Source organism: Papaver somniferum, chromosome 6, assembly GCF_003573695.1.
Source record: "Papaver somniferum cultivar HN1 chromosome 6, ASM357369v1, whole genome shotgun sequence".
NCBI lineage: Eukaryota > Viridiplantae > Streptophyta > Magnoliopsida > Ranunculales > Papaveraceae > Papaver > Papaver somniferum.
Genome location: NC_039363.1, coordinates 49,073,273 through 49,090,912, shown reverse-complemented (window position 1 = coordinate 49,090,912; position 17,640 = coordinate 49,073,273). Strand labels below are relative to the sequence as shown.

Below are 17,640 nucleotides of genomic sequence, written 5' to 3'. Positions count from 1 at the left end.
GCTTTTCGTTGGTTATATGCTGCATTAGACAACAAATATCACCATTTAGTTCTTTTGGGATTAAAAGATGCAGTCTTTTTTGCATAGAAACAGAAACTTTATTTTTGAGTAAGAATCATCTAAATCAGAATCAACCCCATACTGAAATCTTAGAAACCCAATCTTTTTTACTAGTTTGGGAGGGTATCCTCTTTAATTCACCTAGATTTTCATTGTTGGATTGTTGCTGTGATTGAGTAACGTCTTTTCTGGTGTTTAAAAATGGAAAAAAAATGGGGCTCGCTTTCTGTTACAGATCTTACTGTGATTGTTTGGTAGCTGTTTTCTGATTCCTTCTTCTATATAGGATTGGACCTTCTTTCTTCAAATTTCCTTTCTTTCTTTAAACCCATATCCCCAAAAAACCTGGAAGAATAACTAACTGATAATCTATCTTTTCCATCTCTATCATGCATCCTATCAAACCATCTTGTCAAAGAGAATAAGAGTAGGTATTTTGTGGTGTTCAGGAGTTAAGTCCTTGTCCATGAACAGTAGAAGAGGTTTTTCTTTTCTTTTTTTTTTTTGGGGGAAGAGATTTTGGAGTTGTTTAATATAAAGGAAGCACAAAAGATGTTCTCAATGAAGAAAGATAAAAAAAGATAGTAACTTTGGTGAATTCTTGCTTTTAACGTGTTTTACTTCTTATAGCTTGTTATCAAAACCCTGTATGTTTTGATCAAAAACCTCAGATAACTTGGACCCAATTCCAGAGTTCGCCATGGCTCTTATGATTGATTTAATGTTGAGATAATAATAAGGAGAGGAGGGACAGAAGAAGAAGTAACACAAATAAGGGCAAACAGAAGAGTCTAAAGATGTAAATGTGGACAAGAATAACTAGTTCAAATGTGGAAGGTGATAATACATGGGTTTTTTTGACTGTAATGCGGGTTTATTGCAAACCATACAACAATGGTCCCCGTACTGTAAATCTGAAATGTAGCTTTGTCATAATCTAGGTTTAATCAGAAGCTACCTAATAAATCTTGATTGGGTCTTAGACAGGGACAGCCTCATTAATATTGCGATCCACTGCTCTCTCTATAGCGGTCCAGTTTATTGATATGAACAGGCAAGAAAAAGTGATGAAAAGAGTTTCCATAGTTAGTTTGGTTACAACGAGGAGTTTGGTTTCGTGGATCGTTCATGGCAATCCTTGGTTTGTTTGTAGTTTGATAAATACCAAAACAAAGAATATTTTCTGGTTCACTTTTTTGGCTTTGTTTCTTCTTGTTTTGGGTTGGATTTAAGAAAGTTGATGCTTTGGTTTTACATCTTAAAATATTAAAGTTTTTTTCTGGTTTGATGATTAGATTTCAGATATACGAAATGTAGTATTCGGTTGGTTTCGTTTAATCATGTTATAGAGTATATTAGTCTCACTCAATTATAACCTGGATGTTGCTTCATGTTTCTACATTTAGGCAAATTTGGTGGTGTTATGCAAAAGTTGAGCTCCATTTGCATAATTTGCCAAAACGGAGTTTGTGCGGTCAGCCGAGATTCGTTAACCATGTTTAAGCTTATTCTGAAGTACATTTCACTCTTTGCTTTACTTAACAGGGTAAGATTTTGTGACCAACTTTTTCAGGAAACGCGAAAAACTGAATTATTTTGATAGACCTGTCTGTCACATAGGATATAATTCACCACATTATGTGTCTTCCTTTTTACCTTTGATTGATGATTGCTTCAAATCATACACTCTGATTGATTTCCCGCATGTTACTTCACTTGACAAATCATTGGGGTTTCTTTTTTCGTATGGCCATGGGTTTTAATGATATCTCTATGCACTCCACAGTTTACAACTTGTTTCTTTAAAACAGTGAAAGATATCTTGTTAACATGGGCTCCTGTTAAGGGCGTAGTAATAGTATCAAGTTAGCTAATTTTTGTGCGGATGTAAATCATCATTTAGACGCTCGCTACCCACCATATGTAGTTCAATCCTAGCCCAATTTTGTTTACCTAAAAGTGTTTATTCATTCATGTACTCCTATTTTGATATGATATGTGTTCGTTATCAACTACTGAGGTTGAGGCTTCAATGGGGTGCTCTTGAACCTTCATAGAATGGGTGAGAGAACTTACACCAACTGTTGTACAGGTATGGGTGTGTATGATTGGATAGCAACACCAACCAATAATGGTCAATATTTAACAGAAATGCACTTTACCGTATCTCAACAGAAAGGAAAGGAAATGTATTTCAGGTGTCGGTGGGGCATAAGCAGAGTCCGACTGCAACAACCCATATAAATTGATTTACTTAACAATTCATTGCTCTATTACTGGTATTATCACTACCATTATCTAGATACTACTTCTACTAAAAAAAGAAAGTAAGGAAGGACTCTATTCATGAAAATGGTGGGACGGCTATTGATCTTGGTACATGTTGGCAGGCATGGTTTTTTTACTATTCATTATTATTATTATTATTGTTGCAAAGAGTCCCGAATCGTCTGTAGGGTCATAAGTCGTAACCAAATATAGGTGACCACTTCTCTGAAGCCTTGCACAATTTTTCAGGGTGTGGACCTAAGGGTGTTCTAAACGTTCAGCTCTTCCATCATTTTAATGCTAGCCCTCAGCAACTGGGAACTAGCAGTCTCTGAAGGAAATGAACTAATCACTTGTGGATCAATGATGTGAGACAACACAACACTAAACCTATCCTCAAGGAGCTTCATGTTTTAATTAATTGTACCTTCTTTTCCAACAAACTTGTTATACATTTACTTCGTGGTGCTACATCCCCAAAACATTGAAACTCATACAGTAAAAAAAAAAAATTCATACAGTAAAAAAATTTTGAAACTCTAATTACATTATAAAATACAGACCATGCCCAAAGACGCGTGCCATTTCTTTTAGTGTCCACACTTAACTGATAGATTAAAATCAAAATTAGGAAGGGAAAATGAAAACAAAGTAAACGAAGAACATACGGGGATAAATAAAAATGCCGTTACAAAGACCCGCGCGATCAAACAAAATCAATCTTCAACCACACATACCAGAGTTCATTAAGATACCACTTACTGTTTTATGATTGTTTTCTCAGTTTCGAAAGTAGAGGGCACTCACTACTTCTCCATTTGAAATTTGACTTTCCCGTCAATGGCTGGTTTTTCAGGTTTCTTAGATTGTTTCAGAGTTCATACCAGACTCACTACATTAGATTGTTTCTTCACCTTCACCACTCAATTTCCATTGGACAAGTGGATTTAACAGGGAAGACAAGTTTTTTGGCGGCATGACTTCTTTTTCACTAACAACCTTTATCACCTGCCTATTTTGCATATTTTTTGGGCTGATTGACTGCAATCCAGCATTCAACTCAGCTCCAGCCCCAGTTAGTTTCATACGCTATCCTTTCATGGTTCGGATTACAGTTAGCCCAAATCACAAGAGTCACGTGGTCATGTTTTGTAGGTGCAAGCCTGGAAAGGTGCCGAAACTCACCACTTAATAAACGTGCACCAATAAGCAATATGGAGCCCATAGGAGCACTAATCAACTAACTTAAAATAAGATGACATGTAGGTTATCCTGTTCCCAAACACCACAGAGGGATATTGACAAAGTTGGTTATCACAATCGTCTCGGAAATTCGAGCTGACGGAAAATCAGCCACGACATTGTGATTGTTATGTTTGTTGAATATGTGACTAACTGAGAAGGGATCGAAAATACTCGTGTACCTTATGAGAAGGCATATGTCATGACCCACTGACGCTTAATGGATGCATCTTCTCCCTGTTGTATCCTAGACCGAATTTCCTCCATTGTGTCAGACCCACGCCCACCACACCATTCCTCCTGTCCAAGTCAACATGTGAGTTCCAAATTGAGAAGCGGAAAAATAAAAACGGAAACAAATACCACTCCTGGCTGTGGAAACTGAAAACGCCTACAACAGAATCATGTGCAAAATTTCGAACAGTGGATATCGAACTACACACATTATAACTGAAGGCTAGGGAAGAAATTAAATTCTAAGGTGGATAGACCCCAATATCAGTTTTGATTGACCCACGTGTAGTACAAAATTACACTTTAAACAACTCCTGTCTGAAGTTTCTGTAGATTTATTGTGAAAAAACAAGGAACTGCTATCTGTTTCTTTCAAATGGCACTCTAAGCATAGATGCAAAGGCGTAACACGGTAAAGAATATTGTTTCTTTGCGTGGTAGATCACTGTCGCTAGAAATGAATATAACCCAATCCTCTGCCACCATACACACTCAACCAGCTCTAACCTCAGACTGTATGTTATCCCATGAATGAAGGTATCTTGAAGTGGATGATGATGCTTTCTGACTGTTGGTTTTGTATCAGGGCCTTGAACGTTACAATTTTTTCATTTGTCTCAGTCTTTCTTGCCTGAAAAATGTAACATGTGGTCAACATATTAAAAAAAAAAAAAAACAGCAACATGCAGAACGGCTTTCAATACCTTGTAGCCCCGAAATGTGGTTCGAAGTCGTGTAGCCGCTTTGTCCTGAACTGGAAGGTCAAAAAACCTGGGATACCCATTCTTCAATTTTGATCTCTTTATTCCCTGGCTCATTGAAACTAAGGATCACATTACATAATATATTCAGAGATCTGCAAAAGATTTCTAGCGAAGAAAGACGAACCAACTCATTTTAAAATGGACATTAGAGGCCTTTGGGTAATATACAGGAAACAATAGTTGACAAACTATGAAACACGACGCACTATGATGGCATGTTTGGTTGACGGGAAGGGAAATCTATTCCTAGGAATCCTATTCCCAAAAGAGGGGGACTCCTAAACCCACTACTCCCCATTGGTTTAGGATTCCCTTACTTTTTGGTATTCCTACCCCAAACCGCTCTCTAATGCTATTTACCCAACATGAGAATGGAAATATATTCCCAGGAAACTGATTTCATTGACTCTAACCAAACACACTGTAAGGGTCAGTAATAGCAAGAGAAAAGGGGAAGGAGCAAAAATAGACTGAGTTAATGATTTTGATTGTGAAATACAAATGTCCCTGCGCCACTAATCATAACTTAGATGGGCTAAGATAAGATTTGGGATAATTGCTAGATTAAAATAAAGATAGAAGAAAAATATAAATGAACAGAAAGGAAGACATGGGTACCTGGAATGATTTAGCAATGTAGAACCCACATATACTCAGAGCCAAAAAAATGATTTCGGAGCAATACTAGCAGCAGAAGTGAGTAGGGCAAGTAGTGCACAAGAAGAAATGCTGAATAAGAGAAATAGGGAGAGAGACACTGCTACTACTAGTAATAGAGAGTGGGTGAGAGAACAAAAGTACACAACTGGAAATACTCAAATATCATCAAATTCAAACGTAAATTCAAAGATTACTTCATTGTTAACATGAAAACTGGCAATACAATTCAAATGTAAAAACATATGAATAATCCATTAATAACCCAGATTACAGTTCTCAAAACCCCCAAAACCCAAAACAATAAAAGTAAAACACGATTCCTCACCAAAATTAACTTAAAGATCATCTTCCATTCTCAAATACTCCCCAACATCACTCTGATGAAGAACAACAATACCATTAGGGTCTAACTTCCTACAATCTTGAGTACTTTTAGCTGATATCCCAAACCCTAAAGGCACATCAGTCATTGAGAACACAACAACACCATCACCAGCAACAGTATTCTCAGTAATCCTTCCTAACCCACCTTTCAAAACATGATTCCCATATAGAAAACTCATCTCTGAAGTTGGTTTTAACCATACTTTATGTTTAGCATTATCAGCTAATAAATTCAGAGATTGTATAGTTAAATGAAAACTACCACCTTTAGTAAACTTGCCAATACAAATACCTAACGATATCAGTTTCTCTCTACTTATATTTGTAGCTCTCTTAACTAGTGATTCTGAAACATAGAATACTCTGTTCTTCTGTAAACGGAAACAATATCTACCTGGTTCTTTATCTGGACCTTCATGCGATGGTTTCTCAATGATGTTTTTTAGATTGTTTCCGGTGAATTTGAATAATTTCTCGAATACTGCTGTTGTTTCTGCTTCATCTAAAGCCCTCATCTTAAACTGTCGCTCGCTCTTTCTTTAGGGTTTAGATCTTGATTTTAGGGGAGAACAAATTATGTTTGTTTTTTATATACTACTTTGGAAATGGTCAAGTCAAAATTAGTCAAGGGCTACTTATGGGTATTGGGATAACCCTAATTTCTTTTTGGGGTTAGTTCTTTTTTAGGCCGGTTTGTATGGGCAATGGTTTATCGGTTAGTTTGTCATTTTTGCACCTATTATGTGCATGGCAAAGTGGCAAACATAACTAGCTAAGTCGAGCGTTGCTTAACCAATTAAGGTGGAGAGTCTGTCGAGCGATAGAGTCTTGACCGCCCGATAGAAACTAAACCGCACGGTCAAGTTTAATCGCCAGCAGCGGAGACTTGATCGCTCGGTGTAGTCTTCGTCGCCCGGTGTTAGTTCATTCAGCGGCAATAAATTCTTCACCCCATAAGAACTCAACTTCAACCTCTTTTCAACTCAGATCAGTTCTCATTTTATCCCTAATCTAAAACAACATTCACCAGTTTACTCTCATCTTTTCTACGAGTTACTATTTTATAATTTTGTGTAATATGATAGTTTTGGGTCATAAATTTATATCAGTCGAAGATGAAAACATTTGCAGGAATTATGTTTTTCTTACACTAGAAAATCAATGCTGCACAACAATAAGACATTTTGTGGGAAATCATATTTTAGAAATTTCAAGTAGAAACAATGAACCTCAATAATCAAGATAAAAACGGTCATATGCTCGCTTCGTTTTAATCAAGGGAAGTAACCTTGCATATTTTTACGGTAATGCAAGGCAACCAAATCCAAATGGTTAGTGAAAACTATATTAACGTGGAACAAGTGTGTCTAGTGGATTGGTGGCACAAAAACAAAAAGGATTTCCAATATAAAAATTGTTACGATATCTTAAAAGTGTTGCCTAAATATAATCCACGTTTGTTACATGTTTTTAATTAGGTTAAGTTTTAATTTCCTAATTCTTAATTTTACTCAGTTCAAAGTAAGGTTTAGTCAAATGTAAGTCGAAATACTGATAAATTAAAAATATAATCTAATTTCAATTATACAATAAAAAATCCTAATTTTCGAATTAATTAATAATGCTACGCCTTTTCTTATATGATATAAAGTAGACACTAAAAACTTATAATAAAGACTTCAAGAAAATCTTGGAAAATCTTTGCATCATGGTAACTTTGACATGGTATTTTCTAGAGTTCGTATTGCTTGTCAATTTTTTGGTATTTTTTTAGTTAGTATTAACTTATTCTACTAGTAACCTTTACTTATTTTGCTAAACCGCAATGTTCATCATCTTCTTCTAATGAGTTCTCCGACCTTCGGATGATGAATCAGTGTCATCATCTACTAACAGTCGATTTTTCTTAATTAATCTCGTTGCTCTTCAATATTTTGTGACACTCTTATGATCTTTCTCTGCTAGTCAATAACGAACTTTGGCTTCAGTGCCTACAAATTGAACATAAAATTAGACCAATCGTTATCAAACATGCATCAGTTAATTGCTACTGGTAGTTGAACAGATTGTATATTATAGTAAACCTTCATAATCTCATCTCATCCACTGTGATACTTTTCGTCCACTTTTTTTAATTTTTTTATATACAAAGTTGGTATCAATTTTGAAATATTATGTTCCTGAGCCTAATTGAAGCATAATTGTTTTGTAACTCTCAAGAACACGCTTCCAAAATAGTTTACCATCTTGATCAGTTCCAACAATAATATGATCTTGAGTTATTGCCAAATAAGCACGACAAATGATTTTATCTTCAATCGTACTAAATTGCGACCACATTTAGTGCTGGACTTAATGGTTAAAAGGCCGGTTTTATTTTAAACAAACTTTGATAGTTTTGTTTGTGGTAAAAATATATTACTTTTACTTATTAAAATGGTCTAATTTGAGTCAGCTTTTATAGCCCCAAAAATAGCGAATCTTGCCATTGTTATCATAAAAAAAGAGTTGTTATTTTTGTAGGCTATAAATATGGCTGTGTTTTTGAAAAAGTGGGAGTCTAACAACCTCACTCAATAATCCGCTTAGCAATTTGTATGGACTAACTCCAATATATTTTCAAGAGAATTAACTAGACAGTCAGACTCAATCTTGAGAAAAGTATATCAAGGAGTATATCTCAATTTCTCAATTCAATTCTTACTCAAGCAAATAGCAATTTGCGAGTCTAACTGGATACAAGAGAAATTAACTTGAAAACGGTACCAAAGACCAATATCCAAGTGTCAATCAATTTAAATCAACAACCAAAAGGTAGGATATTCTAATTGATTGAACAACGCACAACCTGTGACATTTCAATTATATAACAAAATATAATGCGGAAAGGAAATAACACATACACCAGAATTTCGTTAACGAGGAAACCGCAAATGCAGAAAAACCCCGGGACCTAGTCCAGATTGAATACACACTGTATTAAGCCGCTGCAAACACTAGCCTGCTCCAAACTAACTTCGGTCTGGACTGTAGTTGAACCCCAACCAATCTCACACTGATCCAAGGTACAGTTATGCTCCTACGTCTCTGATCCTAGCAGGATACTACTACTTGATTCCCTTAGTTGATCTCTGGTAGGCTGGGAAAGATGTATGAAATAAGAGTATATGAGAAGCCTACATGGTTATACCGCAAGTGCACAGTGTCGGTTGTAGCTTGTGCAAATACGGGTCGAATCCACAGGGACTAGGGTGTGAGTTGAAGTTTCCTAAGCTAATTCTCTGAGCAGTGAACTAATGAAGCAAAGAGTGACAGTGGCAAATGACAGTTACAATGGAAATGAGCCAAAGGAAGTGAAGTATAGAATTTAGAAGCAAACAGTGAAGCAAGAATTTGGAAACAAATGTAAACAAAATACCAAGGTCTTTGAATCCACCTCTAACTCACACTGATTATTCATCACTAACAGTAACTTTGTTTTTCTATAACCACTAGCAAGAGGGATGTCAATCCTCTATATAGCAAGGGTCATTTTGATATGAAATCTCCTATCACAACTAAGGTAATCCTCCTAAGCATTAACTGTCTAGTTAAAGCACAATTAATCAAAAAAACAATATATAAAATTAAGCATGAGTTGCAGTTCAGCAACACTAGATGATTCTAACTACAATGGATGCCTGACATCCAATGTGAAAGGCTAGTGTTGAAGCCCTAAGATGGAGTTTCACTATGAGCATTTAAACACATCATGGCTACTGACAAGAGCATGAATAAGAAATGTTAAGTTAGGGTTTCATATCAACCCTAGCAAGAGGAATTAGAACATTAAAACAGAAATTGAAAATCAAACAGAGAATTAAAATTGCATTGAAATTCAAGTTCAAACAAAAATTAAACTACATAGAACCTTGAGGGCACTGGCTAGTCCAAGCCTCTATTGGCTTGTTCTGGCTAACCCAGGCATGCCCAAAACATTACACCCTCACTTCCTATTTATAATCAGAACACCCAATTAGGGTTTTTACAACAAACCCCCAAATTTAACAAAATTAGGGTTTATAGGAATTTGGGGAAAACTCACCATACCCTCTGAATTTGCTCTCCCCTCTGCAATTGAGCGCTGACCCATGCTTCAACTTTCTTCTGCTACTCGAACGCTGCTCCAATTTCCTTCTTCTCTCCACTGTGAAACCCTAGTTCCATCTCTGTCTTGGATGTAGCACCTAAGAGTGGTGGGTGCTAAGAACAAGAAGGAGAGTAACTAGGGTATGGTTTTTCTGATGATGATCGGGTTGGGGAGGTGATGGTGGCGATGGGTGAGGTGAGGTCTGCAACTGTCGGGGGAGGAAGAGGTTTTTGGGGAAATGGAATTTTGGGGAAGAAGAAGGTGGGTGTTTGTTTTGGGTCGATGGGTTTGATGCTTAGGTGTTGAGCGGGCGCATCCACTTTGATGATTTGTGAAGCTCAGCCGTAGGATGATGAGATGATGAAATGAATCGGATGGCAAGATGAGAACAAGCTTTGACCGACCGTTGGATGATGAATACATTAAAAATGACGGCTGAGATTAGAATTAGGTGTTGTGGTGTTTGACAGGATCTTCAAGTTTGATGTCCAGCAAAGATGCGCCGTAGGATGAAGAGATGATGACTCGAATCTGACGGCTTGGAGCTTAGGAGGGTATGGATATTGGAAATGGGTTTGGGTAAGGGTTTTGGACCTTGGGTATGCCAAGCCCATATCTTCTTTAAGAACAATTTTTCCTCTTCAATCCCACTTCTAGTTGATCCGGCTCTTGCAAACATCATTCTTCGCTTCCTTTCTGCGGGAGTCTTCTTTGCTCTTTTCGATCCGTGAGTTAACCAGGCTTTATTTAGTACCTAAAAATGCAAAATTAATTGAGAAGAGTATTTATTCTTGAAAACAACGAAAACATAGAATATGGGATAAAATGGAGCGTTAGTGCACAAATGATGAGTTAAATGCCAATAAAAAGGTGCAAATATATACAATATTTGGCACTCATCAAATACCCCCAAACCTGAATTTTACTTGTCCTCAAGTAAAACAAAACTAAGGAAATCCTACCTATACCACTGTCGCTGGTCTCTCGATTGCATTTAGCGAATGCAATAAGCCTTTTAAACCACTAAGTGTCCCTAGTGGACGAGTTGAAGTCTCGTGAAGGTTTGCTTAGAACGTACCTACAAAGTTCTAGGACAAAATATAAGCTCAGATTCCATGAAATGTGACATGTGCAAGACAGTAGAAGCTCACAGCAAAATGGAGATGTCAATCTAGCTATCAAAGGCACAATCCTAGCACTGATAAAAAATAAAGACATGTGATAAGAGTGTAAAGTGTATCTACACATGTGTAAAGAAAGATCGGATGTTATGACTACTAATCACCAAGAGATAGTTTCTCAGGCTAAGAACCGAGGTCGAAATCTAGCTGTCCGGACTTTACGAGAATTGTGAATGAGTTGGAGGTATTTCACAATTATTCGCGTTGTACATCAATGGCATACACCCTTCCTTGCTTATAACACAAAAACACAAAAGATGACTCTTTACATGACTCTTATTTACATTGACTACTCTCTTTTATTTTTGGAACAAGAGAGGATGGAATTGATAAATACTTGATTTTTTTTTATTTTTTTTAGAACATATTTAAAACATGGTAACTCTTTTGATACATAAGCAAAAAGAAACAAAAAATTACATGACACTTTGCAAGAGGTAGCCCTTTTTGATGCACCCAGTTAAATTCGATGGTTGTCTTTCTTAATGTAACCTCCACCTTCTATCCCAACCAACCAAAAAACAAGCTAGTCAAGTTTCGTTCAGTATTCTAAAGTGATTGGCAATAGTGACTTCCGATAGAACACCTCAAGGATGAGGCTATACATGTATTGGTAGATCGTGCGCGTGCAAGTTTCTTATCACTATGTGAATTATGCTAGAATCAGGGTGCCTAAATATCTAGACTAAGAATCCTAAAAATTACATATTTGCACAAGAGTTAGCATTTAAAGGTAAATGAGCTCCATTTTTATGTTTTTTCAATTTTTTCATTTTTTATTTTCATTTTTTTATTTTATTTTTTTTCAAAAAGAAAGAGTTCTGTTTTCAATTATAGCATGTTATCAAAGTATCTACTTTTCACCCCCAAAACTAAACTAAACATTGTCCTCAATGTTTCAAAAGATGAACAAAAATGTAATAAAACATACGAAGAGGATCATGCTGAGTAGAGAAAAAGGAAAGAGATTACCCAATTTGACGGCGAAAGCAAGATTAGAACTCCGTTATTCAAGGCTAGAATCCAACATTTTTTAGCCGAGATCATATTGGATTAGCACAATATATACAAAATAAACAAAAGATTTATCTAGAATATTATCTACTGGATTACATACAAGAAAATTCACCATACACTAACAATCTAAAGAGTTGAGGATCAACCCAAAAGACGAAGTGTAGACATTTCAACAGCTTCACACAATAATAATATGATAGACATGCAAGTGAAGCTGTGAAACAAAATGAGCTACCCCCAAACCTGGATTTTTCAACAGATAAAATTTTGGATACAAAATCTCGCAGTTTTGGGGGTTCATCATGTATGAGGTCTAACTCAAAGTGAACTGTGCTAGGGACGGGTACACATGCTAATTCCAACTGTGGTTCCTCAAAAGTATTATACTTAGATGCAAAATAGTCCAAGAGGACTTGGGAAGCACATAGTTCCAACCCTAGATTAGGTATTTTCAGAAAAATTGGTTTGACAATATGGGTACAAACCAAATCTAGGTTGGGTGGAAGGCCATTAGATTGTGACTCAGGCAGGACGATAGGCACATCATTATTAATCAAATCAATATATCCTAAGTCTTCTACAAGTGTCACAACATGCTCACATTCATCAAATAAATTAGCAAGTCCACAATCAGAATCAACATCATCAACAGATTTATTCTCATGCATCGGCAAATCAGGAGAAATATCAAAATGTGACCTAGGTAGAGAATCAGACACATCAAATATATTTTCATGCATATTAACATTAGTGTCTACAGAAGATTCAACTATTCCTATGTCATGCTCATCTTCGAAGAATAATTGTACGAGTACCATATCAATATCAAAATCATATGATTTGCTATGAGTATTAGAAGAAACAACATTCATGAAGGTCGAGGGAGAGAAGCCATATGTTATTGCACCAAAAGGTTCCACAATATTTTCATGTTCTTCTAACATAACATCATTATCATCATAATCTTCATAATCATCATCATGGTAACATGCATATTGGTCCTCATTAACAGTGGCGGTGTCATTAGTCGATTCATGTTCCTCTAAATTAGGTTCATATTCAACATCATTTACATGAATGGGACTAGACACTTCATTAGGGACAACATACATTTCCTCATGAATTTCCTCCTTTTGTAGGTGAAGCAAAATCTGATCTAAATATGCCTGAATTCGTGATGTAGATCTAGCAAAGTTTTGCTCACTGAGTCTGAAAGCTTCTGTGGTGGAGTCTAAATTCATGGGAGTACAAAATTCTTCATGTTCAAATTGTGGTGAATGGTACATGTGTGCATGGTCATTAGGGTTTATAAAAGATTGATCGCAACCCTCAAAAGATTGATTATGGTCCCAATGACTACCAACCTCACAATTTATGGGCATTTCATACCTTGGATTTTCTCTAGATTGTCTAATATTATGCAAAATATGAAAATTCTCAACAGGGTGGTCTAAACTACCACATGCGGGACATGCATAGATTTCAGGTTGCCTAAGAAAATTAGATGTGACAGATTCCTCATGTGATTGCATTTCTAAAGCTTCGATTCGAGCTTCTAATTGATCCACAAGAGATGATTGTGTGAGTGAGGCATCAGAAAAAAGTTCATTTTCACGTTATGGTGAATGATGCATGTATGAATAGTCATTAGGGTTCATGTATTGAGGCTCAGGACTTTGAAAATGTCCATAATAATTCCTATGATTATTGACATCATGGTCTATTGGAGGTTCATAACGTGAAGTATGTCCATAAGCAAGTTCTCTAAGAGATTTGTTGTAATCCCCAATTGTAGACAAAAATCTAGACATGATTGGGCTCAAAAGCTAAGTAAAAATATTACAAAGCCCACTTTTTGGTTTTTAATGGGTTTGGATTTTTGGGAAAAAATTGGTTTTAATGGGAGACATTTGGTTTTGTTTGGGATTAAAAAGAAACCTTGGTTTTTTAGGGAAAAAAAATTTTGGTTTTTGATGGGCTTGAGAAACTTTGGTTTCTATTTGGGCTCACAGACTAGCCAAAAGACTAGGCCCAAATGGGTGTTTTTGATTGTGGCGCTTTTGAAAATTTTGCCTAAAATAAGGCCCACTTGGGCTTGGAATTTGTTTTTCAAATTTGAGTTGGGTTAGGCCCACAGTTATAACAGTTCCAGTTTTTAAAACAACATTGTTTTACAAACTTTGTGTTGGGCTAAGCCCACAGTTCAAGAGAGTTTACACAAGCCTACAGAATTCTTGAACAATAAACCCAAAAAATTGAAAACAAGCCCACAGTTCAATCAAATTACAAACCCAATAGAAATTGGAAGCCCACAATTTGGGTTCACTTAATGGGTTTAGGCTTACCCCTTTTTGGCACAGCCCAGTTGGGCTTTCTTAGTTGCACAGCCCAGTTGGGCTTGGTTCACAGCAACAACAACTTCAGCAGCCTTGGCAGCAGCCCAGCAACTTAGCAACAGGTCAGGCTAGCAGGTCTCAGGAGGGGAAGTTCAGCAGCAACTCAGGGGCAGCCTTAGCAGCAGGAGGCTCTCAGGCACAGAAACAGCTCCACCAGCACTTGCCTTGGCAGCAACAGCAGCAGACAACAAGGAAGAAAAGCAAAGAAAAAGAGATAAGCACAGCCCAAGCTGGGAGCACTGAACAACAGAAAAAAAAGTAAGATGAAAGGAATACACTAAATGCAAAATGCTTACACTAAGATGATTACACTAAATGCAAAAGCTCCAACTACACGACACCAAGTCCCCGGCAGCGGCGCCAAAAACTTGGTAGGCTGGGAAAGATGTATGAAATAAGAGTATATGAGAAGCCTACATGGTTATACCGCAAGTGCACGGTGTCGGTTGTAGATTGTGCAAATACGGGTCGAATCCATAGGGACTAGGGTGTGAGTTGAAGTTTCCTAAACTAATTCTCTGAGCAGTGAACTAATGAAGCAAAGAGTGATAGTGGAAAATGACAGTTACAATGGCAATGAGCCAAAGGCAGTGAAGTATAGAATTTAGAAGCAAACAGTGAAGGAAGAATTTGGAAACAAATGTAAACAAAATACCAAGGTCTTTGAATCCACCTCTAACTCACACTGATTATTCATCACTAACAGTAACTTTGTTTTTCTATAACCACTAGCAAGAGGGATGTCAATCCTCTATATAGCAAGGGTCATTTTGATATGAAATCTCCTATCACAACTAAGGTACTCCTCCTAAGCATTAACTGTCTAGCTAAAGCATAATTAATCAAAAGAACAATATATAAAATTAAGCATGAGTTGCAGTTCAGCAACACTAGATGATTCTAACTACAATGGATGCCTTACATCCAATGTGAAAGGCTAGTGTTGAAGCCCTAAGATGGAGTTTCACTATGAGCATTTAAACACATCATGGCTACTGACAAGAGCATGAATAACAAATGTTAAGCTAGGGTTTCATCTCAACCCTACCAAGAGGAATTAGAACATTAAAACAGAAATTTAAAATCAAACAGAGAATTAAAATTGCATTGAAATTCAAGTTCAAACAAAAATTAAACTACATAGAACCTTGAGGGCACTTGCTAGTCCAAGCCTCTATTGGCTTGTTCTGGCTAACCCAGGCATGCCCAAAACATTACACCCTCACTTCCTATTTATAATCAGAACACCCAATTAGGGTTTTTACAACAAACCCCTAAATTTAACAAAATTAGGGTTTATAGGAATTTGGGGAAAACTCACCATACCCTCTGAATTTGCTCTACCCTCTGCAATTGAGCGCTGACCCATGCTTCAACTTGCTTCTGCTACTCGAACGCTGCTCCAATTTCCTTCTTCTCTCCACTGTGAAACCCTAGTTCCATCTCTGTCTTGGATGTAGCACCTAAGAGTGGTGGGTGCTAAGAACAATAAGGAGAGTAACTAGGGTATGGTTGTTCTGATGATGGTCGGGCTGGGGAGGTGATGATGGCGATGGGTGAGGTGAGGTCTTCAACTGTCGGGGGAGGAAGAGGTTTTTGGGGAAATGGAATTTTGGGGAAGAAGAAGGTGGGTGTTTGTTTTGGGTCGATGGGTTTGATGCTTAGGTGTTGAGCGGGCGCATCCACTTTGATGATTTGCGAAGCTCAGTCGTAGGATGATGAGATGATGAAATGAATCAGACGGCAAGATGAGAACAAGATTTGACCGACCGTTGGATGATGAATACATTAAAAATGACGGCTGAGATTAGAATTAGGTGTTGTGGTGTTTGACAGGATCTTCAAGTTTGATGTCCATCAAAGATGCGCCGTAGGATGAAGAGATGATGACTCGAATCTGACGGCTTGGAGCTTAGGCGGGTATGGATATTGGAAATGGGTTTGGGTAAGGGTTTTGGACCTTGGGTATTCCAAGCCCATATCTTCTTTAAGAACAATTTTTCCTCTTCAAGCCCACTTCTAGTTGATCCGGCTCTTGCAAACATCATTCTTCGCTTCCTTTCTGCGGAAGTCTTTGCCATTTCTTTGCTCTTTTCGCTCCGTGAGTTAACCAGGCTTTATTTAGTACCTAAAAATGCAAAATTAATTGAGAAAAGTATTTATTCTTGAAAACAACGAAAATACAGAATATGGGATAAAATGGAGCGTTAGTGCACAAATGATGAGTTAAATGCCAATAAAAAGGTGCAAATATATACAATATTTGGCACTCATCAATCTCACCCACAACTAAGAGTTGCTACGACCCAAAGTCGAAGACTTTAAAAAACAAATCTGTATTACACAGAAAAATCTATGATAATAGATAAATCCGTCTCCCACGAATATACCTATGAGTTTTGTTCCGTCTTTTGATAAATCAAGGTGAACATGAACTAATTGATAAATCGGTCTTATATTCCCGAAGAACATCCTAGTATTATCAATCACCTCACAATAGTCTTAATCGACGCATCGAAAAAAGATATTGTGGAATCACAAACGATGAGACGATGATGTTTGTGATTAATTTTTATCTTAACTATCGGATATAGAAATCTCAAGCCAATCATTTCAATTGTACTCGTACGATAGAAACAGCAAGATCAGATCACACAACTACAAGAAAAATAGTATCGGTCTGGCTTCACAATCCCAATGAAGTCTTTAAGTCGTTAACCTAGTTTAGAAGAAGAAACCAAAGGTTAAAGGAGAATCGACTCTAGATTAGCACAACTAGTATCACACAAAATGTGTGGGGATTAGTTTTCCCAGTTGCTAGAGTTCTCCCTTATATAGTCTTTCAAATCAGGGTTTGCAATCAATGTTATCTTGGTAACAAAGCATTCAATATTCACCGTTAGATGAAAACCTGATTAGATTCAAGCTAATATTTATCAACCGTTAGATCGAAAACATAACTTGTTATACACAAATGAAATGCACGTTCCTGGGCTTGTGTAACCGTACCCAAACTTGTACATTGGTTGGTTCAACAATAGTTAACCAAATGGTTAGCCATATGATCACTTTTATATCAACCATATTATTCTTCACCATAACTAGTTCAAATGACTCAAATGAACTAGTTAGAGAGTTGTTCAATTGCAAGGAAATCTCATGTACTACACAAGACACAATTGAAGCAAAAACGATTTGATTCACATGAATCGGTTCATGAACTCTATAGCCACGATTTGCAATTGCATTCCTTAGTTTATAAAGATAAGTTCACTAAACATTATTTTTAGACATAACCTACTCAA

The 17,640-nt window shown here is 36.8% G+C and overlaps 1 protein-coding gene and 1 long non-coding RNA gene across 2 annotated transcripts; both read right to left on the bottom strand.

Moving 5' to 3' along the window:
• Nucleotides 1-3,737: 3,737 nt before the first annotated feature.
• On the bottom strand, nucleotides 3,738-4,595 carry LOC113285645. The gene is made up of 3 exons (XR_003328830.1): nucleotides 4,509-4,595; nucleotides 4,312-4,435; nucleotides 3,738-3,870 (listed from the first exon to the last, which is right to left on the bottom strand). It is a non-coding gene; the product is annotated as an uncharacterized LOC113285645 (long non-coding RNA).
• A 795-nt stretch (nucleotides 4,596-5,390) lies between these two features.
• On the bottom strand, nucleotides 5,391-6,159 carry LOC113285644 (60S ribosome subunit biogenesis protein NIP7 homolog). Its single transcript, XM_026534453.1, has one exon. The coding sequence runs from the start codon at nucleotides 6,125-6,127 to the stop codon at nucleotides 5,564-5,566; it is 564 nt and encodes a 187-aa protein (XP_026390238.1). The 5' UTR covers nucleotides 6,128-6,159; the 3' UTR covers nucleotides 5,391-5,563.
• Between the last annotated feature and the right edge of the window lie 11,481 nt (nucleotides 6,160-17,640).

Excerpts from the sequence above, each read along its gene's own strand:
- LOC113285644 (XM_026534453.1), bottom strand. The coding sequence starts at position 6,127 with ATGAGGGCTTTAGATGAAGCAGAAACAACAGCAGTATTCGAGAAATTA.